This window comes from Dendrobium catenatum, unplaced genomic scaffold (genome assembly GCF_001605985.2).
Source record: "Dendrobium catenatum unplaced genomic scaffold, ASM160598v2 fragScaff_scaffold_911, whole genome shotgun sequence".
NCBI classification, from domain to species: domain Eukaryota; kingdom Viridiplantae; phylum Streptophyta; class Magnoliopsida; order Asparagales; family Orchidaceae; genus Dendrobium; species Dendrobium catenatum.
This window is the reverse complement of record NW_021319373.1, coordinates 1,262,281-1,275,282: the sequence shown is the minus strand read 5'-3', so window position 1 is coordinate 1,275,282 and position 13,002 is coordinate 1,262,281. Positions and strand designations below refer to the sequence as shown.

General features: G+C 33.5%; 1 protein-coding gene across 1 annotated transcript; it reads left to right on the top strand.

The window, feature by feature from the left end:
• The first annotated feature begins 363 nt into the window (after positions 1 to 363).
• LOC110109805 (high mobility group B protein 15) lies at positions 364 to 11,523 on the top strand. Its single transcript, XM_020841005.1, has 6 exons — positions 364 to 577; positions 7,322 to 7,446; positions 7,528 to 7,690; positions 7,800 to 7,928; positions 10,643 to 11,025; positions 11,107 to 11,523. Exons 1-6 carry the CDS (start codon positions 364 to 366, stop codon positions 11,521 to 11,523), a joined length of 1,431 nt encoding a protein of 476 aa, XP_020696664.1.
• The last annotated feature ends 1,479 nt before the right edge of the window (positions 11,524 to 13,002 follow it).

Genomic DNA, 13,002 nt, shown 5'->3' with positions numbered 1-13,002 from the left:
GGTCTGGATCTAGAAGAGTCTTAGGGTCTAGAATAGGTCCTAAGATCTGAAGTCTAAAAGGGTCCTAAGATCTAGAATAGATCCTAGGGTCTGGATCTATCTGGAAGAGTCCTAAGATCTAGAATACATCCTAAGGCCTAGATCTAAAAGAATCCTAGGGATCAGATTGATCATAGGATCTAAGGTCTGGATTAATGTAGGGTCAGGATTGATCTGGATGGATCCCTAATGACCTCATACAAAAATGAGGTCAACAACCACCTGATTGGAGATGAAATTGTGGGTCGCCTAGAGGTGTCGATGTTTCATCCTACCCGAAACCTGACACGAAAAATTCTGGATTCAGGTCAACCTATTTGCTAGATGGATCTAGTTCGAGTTGACCCAGAAACCCGAAATGACTCGGATCCCCCAAATCCCGCTCACGCAGTAGTTCTAGACTCGTGCTCGCGCCCCACAACACCCTCGCTCAAGCTCGCAACGCCTGCGGTTCCTCGCCCACCCCGCGCCCGCTCTCTCATCCCCTTCGCCTGCACGCTCTCGCACCTGCACTATTGTGCGCTAGGCTGCCTTGCAGGTCGGTGTGCCAAGTCGAGTTAACCCGAATTAGACTCTGGTTAGGTTTGGGTCCAAGAATCATCCTGTTTTGCAAATCGAGTAGCGTTCAAATATGGGGAGTTGAAGGCGGGTCAATTAGGTTTCACCCGAACTCAACTTGAAAACCTATTTTGGCACCCCTAAGGTCGCCCCACTGTTTACCAAACTACTACTGATTCTCATCCTATATGTCCCATCACCTTCATGGTTTGATTTGAGGTAAAACCCATTATTGAGTTCAAGGCGACCTCTGCCACATCTAGGTGCAAATGCTCATCCTAAACCACCTCCTCCTCTAAAGTCTACTCCTCATCACCGACTGTAAGTACTTGCAGCAAACGATCCTTGCAATGGTGGCCCAGTGCAAATTTCTCATCCCAATGGAAACATAATCCTCTAGCCCTCTTCTCCTAAACCCCTGCCTCAGTCAGCCATTTGAAATTTCCACTTGGTCGTGCTCCTAATCCCTTATATTTGGGTACTTCTCTTTGAATGGGCATAAGTTATACTTTTAGCGCCAAAAAAGTAGTCGTCATTCGGTATGTAGCTCCCCAACTGCTACCATTGTTGCTTCTCTCAAGTGAGTTTTTATCCTCCACCATCTAGGCTAACTCCATAGCCTCCCCAACCTTTGTGGCCTCAATAATTGGACAACGACCTTAATCTCTAGCTTGATCCCCTTCATGAAATCCTCCTCCAACACTATCTCAGATAACCTCCCTAATTGGCTAGAAAGGTTCTCAAACCTTTCCTGATAATCCATCAATGTCTCTTCCTGAACCAGAGCAAAGAACTGCTCATAAAAGTCTCATTCCTGAATAGTTCGAAAACGTTCTAAAAAACTATCTTTGAACTCCCTCCACGATCAGATTGGATCTCTCATGTCTCTCCACTGATAACAAGACAAGGCCTTCCTCTCTAAGCATATCCACCCACGAGCATCTTCCCCCTAAAAAATGGATATCTTCAACTTTCTTACTTTTGGACCCCCTCAGCCCCAACTTCCTCTTCCACCTCTGAACGTTCCCATGTGGCTATTGTTTTGATCTCTCCATTGTTATGTCTCACCCCTCTTATAGATATCATCTTCCTCAAAATCAGCCTCCTTATTTCTTCCTCCTAATTCCTCCTCATTTCATATCCTCACCCATTTCCCTCTTAGTTATCAATTAAGAGGTGGCATATTTTTCCTGTCGCCCAAGATTTCTACCTCTCGATCATCCCCCATTGTGCCAATATTGAGGTTTCCCCCACTTCCTTGGCCACCCACAGGTGCTCTTGCCTTCGATGTTGTGGGTTTGGTGTGAAGCTCCAATATTTTATTCATCATGTCCTCTAGGTTAGAAAACTTTCTTTCCATGGATGAAAATCATTCATCAATTTCATATTTGAATTGCCCAATTTCTCATTTTAGTTCCTCTTCCAAAGAATTCACTTTTTTCGGCGTCATAGGTCCCAAATGGTGTTCTGATACCAATTGGATAGGAATCTGACCTCTACGCAACAATAACAACAAGGACAAAGAGAAAACGTAGCATAAATCAATGAAAAAAATTATTATTTCATCACAACAAATCAAGATACAAGTTGATCTACTATTCGAGAGGTAGATTGGCTCTCCACAAACCCTAAACGCTAGGAATAACTCCAAAACAAACTACAACAAACACAAATAATCTCATAATCAATATTAAACAATCTAATTAGCCCTATATAAGCCTCCTTAATTCCCTCCCAAAACTCAATTCAAAACAACCCCCTTTCCTTATATAATCTTTCCTAATTCTCTTCCAAATCTCAATTCAAATCAGCCCCATTTTCTTAAATAAATCTTTCCTAATTCTTTCTCAAATCTGAATTCAAATCAACCTCCCTTTCTCTAAATAAACTTTCCTAATTCCTTCCCAATTTTGGTTTCCTATGGTAAGTAATTAAAGGTGGATTTATTCCCCTTTGGATACCCCTCTTTTCTTGCCCACTGTCCTTGCTAGTGGGGCCCATAGACTCTATCGGTCCATCAAATACCTATTGAAATAAAAGTTTTTATTAGAGGAGATTTAAATGGACATATGTTTGTAGAGTATTAAAAGATTTTAAAAGCATTCATGTTGGCTATAGATTTGGAGCAATTAATGAAGGTACTAGGACCATATTAGATTTTGCTCTAGCTTATTATTTTAGAATTGCTAATACCTTATTTAAGAAAAGAGTATCATATCATCACTTACAAAAATCTATATAGTAAAACTCAAGTTGATTATTTTTTTGTAAGAAATATAAATCATTTAAATTGCAAAGTTTATAATGTTATTTCGAGTGAAAGTTTATGTCCTCAATATTATTTATTAGTTTTGGACTGTAAGATGAAGGGACAAATTATACAACTTAAAATAACATATTATCCTACGATTAGATGTGGGTATTTAAAAAACACTTACAAAAATATATTTTGGAGTAAGATTCAAGATCTTTAGATTTTAGTTGTCCATGAGGAAGTTAATATTATGAGAGAAATAATAATTAATAATATTAAAAATATTGTAAAATATGTGCTTGGAGCATCAAAAGGAAAAGCCCCTAACATTAAAATAGTTTGTGGTGGAATCAAAATATGCTCGAAAAGATTAAAAATAAGATGCTTTGTTATAAAAATTGATTTAGTTATAAATGCTTGAAAGATGGAGAAAGATATAAAGGTATCCATAAGGAGTGATGAAAAAGTTTAGTTTTTACTGATTTATATAATACATTTGAGACTAAGAAGAGGGCAAAAGATATATGTATAAGTTAGCCAAACAAATAGATAAGTGAAGTAAAAGTTTGATTCAAGTGAAATAAATTAAGGATGAAGATCAAAAAGTGTTTTTTAGAAGTGGATATTTAACATGGATGGATAAGATATTTCGATAAGCTTTTAATGAAGATTGTGAGAATACAATTGATTTTAGTGATCTTAGCACCCTAAATAAAATAAAAAAAATTATTTTATCGTCGTATTAACAAAATTGAAGTTAGATGGGCTTTAAAGAAAATAAAGTGTGTAAAAACTGTTGGACTTGATATTTCAATAGAGGTGTGGAAGCATTTAGAAGATGAAGGAATTTTTTGGCTTATGAAACTTTTTAGTATTATTTTGAAGTGTAAGAAGATATCAGATGAGTCAAGGAGTATGTTGGTTCCTATTTTTAAGAATAGAGGTGATGCACAAAACTATGTGAATTATAGAGGAATTAAATTAATATGTCATACATTAAAATAATGGGAGATAATTTTTTTGCATAGGTTACAACGTGATACTAATGTTTCTTAAAATCAATTTGGATTCATGCGGGTAGGTCTAAGGAGAAGTACAAAGAGAATAAGGAGAATTCTCATATGATATTTATTGATTTAGAGAAAACATATGATAAAGTTTCAAGAGAAATGCTTTGGAAAGTTCTTGAAAAGAAAGGAGTTAAATAATCTTTATTTTCAAGTGATTTAGGATTTGTATGCAGGTGTTGTTACTGTGTTCAAATACAAGGTGGTTTGATCAAGTATTTTCCTATTTTAGTTAGATTACATCAAGGATCAACTTCAAGCCCATATCTTTTTGCTTTAGTCATGGATGTTCTTACTATATATTTGCAAGATGATGTACTATGTTATATGCGTTTTGCTGATGATATTCTTCTTGTTGATAAATCTAGAGAGGGAGTTGAATGAAAACTTAAATTATATTTGAGGTCAATCTTAGAATATAAAGGTTTTTATTTGAGTACATCTAAAATCGAATTCGTAGAGTATACTTTTAATAATAATAGATCTAGTGGAGGGCTGTGACTTTGACCGATCAAATCATTAAAAAGAGTACACATTTTAGATATCTATATTAATTTGGTTATGACCAAAATAGCTTTATTTTAATGAATTGAGGGACCAAATTGGTCCCTCAAAATAGTTGGTGACCATTTTGGTCCCTCCCAAAGAGTTCAAGGACCATTTTGGTCTTTTTTTCTCTCACTACAAGAAATTCAGCCTTTTGTGTCGGAATAATGAGTGGGGGGCTGAGATAAAACATAGATCTATCTTATATTAAAAAAAATATTTATATTATATTATAAATAAAAATACCTCCACTTCTAGTGGGGGGCTGAGATGATAAATTTAATTAAAAAAATATATTTTTATACTTGTTTATTTTAATTAATTTTTTTTATAAATAATTATTTAATAAAATAAATTTTCAAAATTAAAAATAATAGATCTAGTGGGGGGTTGCAAGGAGTATGTTGGTTCCTATTTTTAAGATCTAGTGGAGGGCTGAGATAAAACATCGATCTATCTTATATTAAAAAAAAAATTATATTATATTATAAATAAAAATGCCTGCACCTTCTCTCTCCTCCTCTCTTTTATTATTCCAGATTCGGTGACCCTCTCTCTCCCCCCTTTCTCTCTCCGCCTGTTTATTTCTCTCTCTCTCTCACACTCTCTCATTCTCTCTCTCCATGTCATTTGATTTTTTTAGTTTAAACTCAATATGCCAAATGATTTGGCTTATTCTAAATAAGTCAAATCATTTGGCGTATTCACAATACACCAAATCATTTGGCTATTTTGATCCTTTTTAATATTTTTTAAATATGAATTAAACTAATTTGAACAAATAACACGTTCTTTTCTAAAATTTTGCCTTTTAACACCATTAGTCTTGCATCTATTAATTTTGATGTTATGACCGAAATAGCCTTATTTTAATGAGTTGAGGGACCAAATTGGTCCCTCAAAATAGTTGGTGACCATTTTGGTCCCTCCCAAAGAGTTCAAGGACCATTTTGGTCTTTTTTTCTCTCACTACAAGAAATTCAGCCTTTTGTGTCGGAATAATACGCCGCAAAACAATAGATATCTGTCGCAAATCCTGGCCAACATTCTGCACCACAAAGCATTGCGGGTCTCATTACCATCTTATAGAAGTTTTCCTTAAGTTTGAGAGGGACTTTTCTATCACACAACAAGCCCGACGCATTCCTCCACTTAAACCATCCAACTTGAATTCTATTAATAATGTCTATATCCATTACATCATTACCATAAACAGTAGACTCTAAGAGTAAAGCCACTCATCCACCTAAGCATCCTCATCTCTACAGCACTTAACTTAATATTATGCTTCCCTTTTAAGATGGTAATGAGACTTACAATACTTTATGGTGTAGAATGTTGACCATTAAAGAGAAGCATAAAATGAAGTTAATTGTTGCAGAGATGAGGATTCTTAGGAGGATGAGTGATTTTACTCTTAGAGGCAGAATGCAAAATGAGTATATACATGAAAAGGTTGGAGTAGCTTTAGTGGTAGATAATATTAGATAGAGTTGCCTTCGGTGGTTTGGTCACATAAAATATTGGCCTTCTGATGACCCTATTAGGAGAGCAAATGTATTAGATTTGGCCTAAGTTAAGAAAAGTAGAGATAGACTTAAAAAGATATGGTTAGAAAATATTAGAAGTTCATTTTTTATAGATTTGAATGATAATTTGACTCTTAATATGACACGATGGAGAAAAATGATTCACGTTGCCGACCCCACATATTGGGATAAATGATGAGTATAAGTACTTACGTTTGGTTGCTTAGCAAGGCTATTTTTGACATTATACCTTGATTATAAGGAGTTGTTGTGGACAAAGCACGAGGCCAATGATTTGTAGCTATACTCTATACTTATTATTTTTTAGAACTTTCTTTTTTTTTCCTTTATATATATATATATATGGAGAAAAAGATCAAAATGATCCCTTAACTCTTTGTGAGGGATCAAAATGGTCCTCAACTCTTTTGAAAGACAATTTTGGCCCTCAACTCTTTAAAATGGGATTTGTTTTGTCTTAACATCTAATGTTGAAGTTAATTGTGTTAAATGTAAAGATATTTTGATCATTTTTTAATTAAAAATTTATTAAATGTAATTTTCAAGTAATTATATATGATTGGTAAAATTTTATTAAACATTTCTTTAATAAAAAATTAATTATAATTTTAGTTTTAATTTCAAAATTTTTAGTTTTAATAACATATGATTGGTAAAAATGTGTGACTAAGTTTAAAATAACATCTATTTGTATTTGATTTCTCTAAATCAATAAATATCATATTTTATAAAATATAACTAAATTTATTGAAAATTAAAAGTAAAAGTATTATTATTATTATTTATTAAAGAAACGTTTAATAAATTTTTTAAGAAAATCATAATTATTTGAAAATTACATTTAATAAATGTTTGATTTAAAAAATGACAAAAATACCCTTACATTTAATACCATTAACTCCAACATTGGATGCTAGGACCAAAAATATCTCATTTTAAAGAGTTGAGGATCAAATTGGTTTCTTAGAAGAGTCGGAGACTACTTTGCTCTCTCACAAAGAGTTGAGGGACCATTTTGTACTTTTTCTATATATATATATATATATATATAGAGAGAGAGAGAGAGAGAGAGAGAGAGAGAGAGAGATTATTTGATTATTTAGTGGTCGTTGTAGTATCAATCGATGATAGTCGTCATTGAAAGTTTGGCGGAGATTATTTTGATGGTTGGAGGAGCTGGCCTTCCTGCACCTCTTCTGAATTCTTTCCCACCCCTGCCGGTTTTTTCAACAACGATGGTGGATTGTTAAAAACCCTGATGGGACAATAGTTTCAATTGTATTTGTAGTGTTGAAAATGTGGCTTAGATTATCATTTTGGGAAAGTAATTATCGAGTCAACTAACAGCTTATCAAATAAATTTCTGAAGATTTACGTCGTTTCTTCTGGTCTTTTTTGGGGAATATTACACATTTCTGATACAGGAATGATTGTGATTTCTTTGATCAGAATTTGAACTTAGTTACCCTTTAAGTTTGACTTCTCTACTGTTTTTTGACATGCAACTGTGCAGGTTATTGGAGATAGAAAATGGAGAGAAGTTACGAATGCTTTTAACTTCCCATCTTCTGCAACAAATGCATCATTTATCCTTCGAAAATACTACATTTCCTTATTGCGTCACTATGAACAAATTTACTTCTTTAGAGCAAAAGGATGGACTATTCCTTCAGCCGGTCTGTACATGAAACACAGAAATTTCTTCCATTCTTTTATTGTGATTTATGATTTTTTTAGCTTTTTTCTGCATTTTTTAATGGTTCAAAGTTTTAAAACTTCATGCAGTTTCTCTAAGTACAACACGAGTTTCCGTCCTTCGAACTGAGAAGACAAGTGAATCTGCATTTGCATTACCTGAAATCCAATCTGCCACACGCAAAAGAAAGAAAGGCAATGAAGATGTTGCACTGACAGGTTTATCACCTTCCATTTCATACTTATATGCTTTGTTTATCCCATAAATGATATCATAGAAGACTGTAATCAGCTTCACAACTTTACATATTGCATTCGCACTTGTTTATCACTCATCCCTGCAACTTGGTTCCGACACAACATCAACAGGCAGAAGATTTGTCAGTGGATGAAATTAGTTTTAAGGATTTTTAGCATTCAGTTAATCCGTCAAATAAAATGGTCTATCTGAAGAATCGTGAGCTTGTTAGAAAAATAAAAAGCTACATCTTTACTTATGATGCTAGTACAAATATCTTTATATAAAGGAATGAGAAGAGAACAATAAGTATAATAAAGAAGAATATCTCTAATGATAAAAAGATATGATAATAACAAATACTATACATTTATCATATACATCCAAGTTACATATTAATTTAAAACATAATAACTCTAATAACTCTAGTATTCCCCCACACTCACGATGCGGTTGCAAGAAGCATTGAGGGTTTGCATATCTAAAAGCAAAAATGTGGAAGAAAATGTGACTAAATAAAAAATACGCGATAATTCATAATTTGAACACTTGCTTTTTTTTTTGCTTTTGCTCATGCACTTGCAGCCAAATACAACACCATCCTCACCAACCTTCTTTGAACACCTACAAAAACTTGGTACACCCTTCAATTTTGTCTGAATGTTTTGCAACTGTTCTTACATTGCTACTGCAACGAACAACTGTAGTATTTCTTATGTAATTACAGCTATTGCAATCTTATTCAAGCAACTAACTCATCATTTTCTTCTGCATCTTCAAGCTCACCTTCATATTTCTCATCACTCTCTAAAGTATCATGCACATCAACTCAAAAACTTTTTTTTTTGAACAAGAGATAATTTATCTTTTATTCAACATTAAAGTCGTCCCTTCTAATTTCTAACAATTTGGAAGCTCTCTCACCCTATTTGGCTTGTCAAAAGAACTGATTGTTCACAGACAATTTTTGGATGTTGTGGTTGATTGCCTGATTGGTTGTATGGTTCTTTGGATTTGGATTTGCGACTGTTTTTCGTTAGCTTGGTTGGTGTGGATGAGTTTTTTAGCCTGGGCAATGATAAGGCGAACCTGCTATCCATCTAATTGTATGGCTTGTTGGCAACCACTGTTGGCGGCTTCTTGCTGGTCTTCTTGCAGGATACTATTTTCGGACGTTTGGGTTTTATTTTTCTGGCCTGTTGCTTGCCCTATGGATGGCCCTGGTTTACCGTTTGGGTGGTCGCAGCGTTTCACCACTAACTGAGCCCAGCTTTGTTGATTTCCCCTTTTGGTTGTTTTCTCCACTTGTTTTTTTTTTCCTTTAGCTGATTTTGCTTATTCCTCTTTGGATGGTTGTTTATTTTCCTTTTTATGGAATATAATCTCTAGTTAAAAAAAAAAAACAATTTGTTTGGCTTTTTAAGAAGTTTGCATTTAACATGATCGTAATGAAAATGAGTCAAGCTGGAATGGATATTTGAGCTCATTTTTTAAATAGGTCAAATAAAAATTGGCCTATTTAAAATTTATTATATATATCTATATATACTGCACTATAAATTTATTTTAAACTAACTTAATATATCATTATTTTTTGGAGTATGCTTAATTTAGAAAAAGCTTGAAATTTTAAAATTTATATAATTTGAGCCAGACACAAGCCGAACAAGCTCATTTGAGTTTTACAAATTGAACACAATCATGTTGTTTACAAAAAAAATTCAAACACGAGCCATTTTTGAAGCACAAATTCTGCGAGCCAGAAGAGATTGATCGACATTGCTTTGATATCATGTTAGAAAATATAGAATGCTACATCTTTACTTGATTGAATTATGGTGCTAGCATAAAAAATTTTATATAAAGCCAAGAGAATAGAAAATATATAGAAGGTACAATAAAGGCGATATATTACAACAATAAATACTATAAATTCGAGTCACATATGAGGACTTTGATATGACAATAGAATAACTTTAATAACTCCAATATCACGAGCCTCCCTAAAGCTTAGCTCTTGCCATCAACTCGATCTCAGTAGCGACACTAATGTAGGCACCTTTGAGCACAACAGTGCCACACCTATTGATCCATCATAGCTCGGGAAAGTTAAAAAAATAAAAATAAAAGAACAGCAAGAACCAAACCACCCTTCAATCTCTGTTTTGGTAGAATTATAAGCCTAAACACCAAATTTTACCATCAGAATGATCCTCATATCTCATCCAACTGTTTGGCGTGCACTTTATGAATTCTCAATCTCCATTCTTGCATTCATGTAGAATGGGGCCTTAGTAGTTAAATATATTTTGCACATTTTCTATTCATTTTATCTTTGATCTTACTTTTCTTTCTTTCTTAATTGTTCCACATTAATTTTTTCTATCAACTTCGTTCTACTTCTTCAATCCTCATTTTTTCAAGCCCAAATAACTTAATCTCAAAAACCAAATTTGAATTGCAAATGCATGTTATCAGTATTACATTACCAACCTTAGCAAATACCTGTTCTTATAGTATCCAAACCATGCCTTGTTGACAAGTTGCAGTTCTATGCATACTCAATTCTTTATTACAATCATATGAAGTTCATTCCTTAAGCCTCTGCTTCAATCAACTAGAAGTGAGACTTCTTTGTGTTCATTCTTGCTTACAGAATTAAAATTCTCATCATCTGATCTCTGCTTTTTTCCAGCCCCATTAGGTCAAGCATTGTCCGCAAACCGAAAAGTTGTTGGAGTTATCGACGGAAAATTTGAGAATGGCTACTTTGTCACCGTCACAGTCGGCACAAACAAGCTTAAAGGTGTTCTTTTCCATGCTTTACAGCAGAATGCAGTCCAAGTACAACCGGTATATCCTTCAATCAACAACAGCAGCACTAGGGTCATTCGCCGGCGACGAAGAAGGAAGGTCAGCACAAGGGATCCCACACATCCAAAGCCAAATAGAAGTGGTTACAATTTCTTCTTTGCGGAGCAGCATGCAAAGTTGAAGCTGCTCCATCCAGGAAAAGATAGAGAGATCAGCAGAAGGATTGGTGAGCTATGGAACAACTTGACAGAGACAGAGAGAGCTGTAAGACCCACAAGAACTATAAAAAAAGTTCTCCTTTGAATAATCTACAACTTTAACTCCTTTTGTATATGTAAATAACAGGTTTATCAAGAGATTGGTTTGAAGGACAAGGAAAGATATCAAAGTGAGATGGTTGTGTACAAAGAGAAGCAGAGAACAGGCCCAGTTTTGACTGATGTGATGCCAATTCAGCAGCTTCCAGCTGAACCAAGCATTGAAATGCAAAATATGAATTTGAAGGGAACACATGAGGTTGATAAGCTTTTTGAGGATAGTGATGAGAGTCTGGGAGAGAAATCAAATGAGGAACAGAGACATTCACCAGAAGCAGGTGCAGCTGCAGCTGCTGCAGAACCTGATATGGCTGCCGATCCTTCGTCATTTGAGCTGCGAATGAGAGATCTAACTGAAACTGAGAATGATACAGAGAAGCTGAGCAAGAATGGTATTCCTTCTTCCGGCGACGACAGGGAGTCTGAAAGATCTGCAGAGACATAATCAGACAAAAACTGGACTGAAAGTGCACAGAATTGATTTTCATTTATTTTCAAATTGTAGGCGCAGAAGAAGCTAATTTCCATGTTACATTTCTACTATTTTTATATCTCACTTTTCTAACCTTATTAGAAGCCATTTTTTACTAAAAATCCCAATCTGAGCACAGTTTTTTACTTATTAACAGCCGATCAGTTTCCCCTATGTTTGTAAGGCTTATGGTAATTTGTGCTATAGCTGCAGCTGTGATTTCCGAAATTTTAAAAATTATTACTTGCAGTATATTCAGATACGTCTGGAGGTCAATTTGGATGCGTCATATTACCCAATACACAATACATTGAATGATGTGACGCGTTTGGATTGGCCTCCGGATATGTTCGAACTCCGCACAAAATAATCTCTCCATAATAAGTGGGGATGCTTCTAGTGCTGCTATTTTTAGTTCTTTCTTTTTATTTTTAATTTTTATTTGCTTATTTTACATTTTAAAAAAAAATATTTTCCTGACCATTAATTATCTGCATTGTATTAATACCGTATTTTTCTGAAACTATCGTTATACATATTTATTATATTATGTGTGATGGTCTTCAGCTTTAGGTTTTGTTTGGGATAATTTTTTTAGTGTTTCTTAAAACAAATTTTTAGTATAAAAATTTTATTTTTTATACTAAAAAGTTAATTTAGGTTTCGTTTGGGACGATTTTTTTACTGCTTCTTGAAATAGCTTTCTAGTACAAAAATTAAAATTTTTGTACTTAAAATCTGTCTTAAGAAGCAGCAAAAAGCCGTCCTAAACGAAGCCTTAAGAACCAGTAAGAAAGTCGTCACAAATGAAGCCTTAGTTTTCAGTTGAACAAATAACAGAAGTTCAGGTATCAGTTTGTAAAAAATATTTTACATTAATTTGTCAATTTACTGTAACAAAAAAGGGCTATTGTTAGGGTTGAGATTTGAGCTGGAAGATTGTATTGATTTTTAGGAATAATTTAGGAAAACTTTTTTATTACTTTTTAAAAGTAAACTTTTAGTTAAAAAAATTTTGATAGTAAAAATTTATTTTAGAAAATAATAAAAAAAATTGTCCCGAATGAAGTTTGAATACAAAGATGTTGAATCATGAGCTAAATTTTTTGCTCGGTCTAATTTTGACTCTATTTTTAATATAATTGAGCTTGCCCAAAATATAAATAAATTTTATATATTTAATATCGATATTTAATATTTTAAAAAATAAAAAATAATTTGAGTTAGATTTAAATTAGGTTTATTTGACCCAAATAAGCTCCAAATCAAAGCAATTCAAGGCATGAGCCTAAGAATTTAGAAGTGTAAGATGTTTCTCATAATTAATAAAATAAAACTATACAAATAACAACATGTCTAAATTTATCTTATGAAAAATAATAATTTAAGTTTATCTTATAATCAAGCTTATATTTTATCTAAAAGTACCTCATAAATAAGTGTTTTATTTTT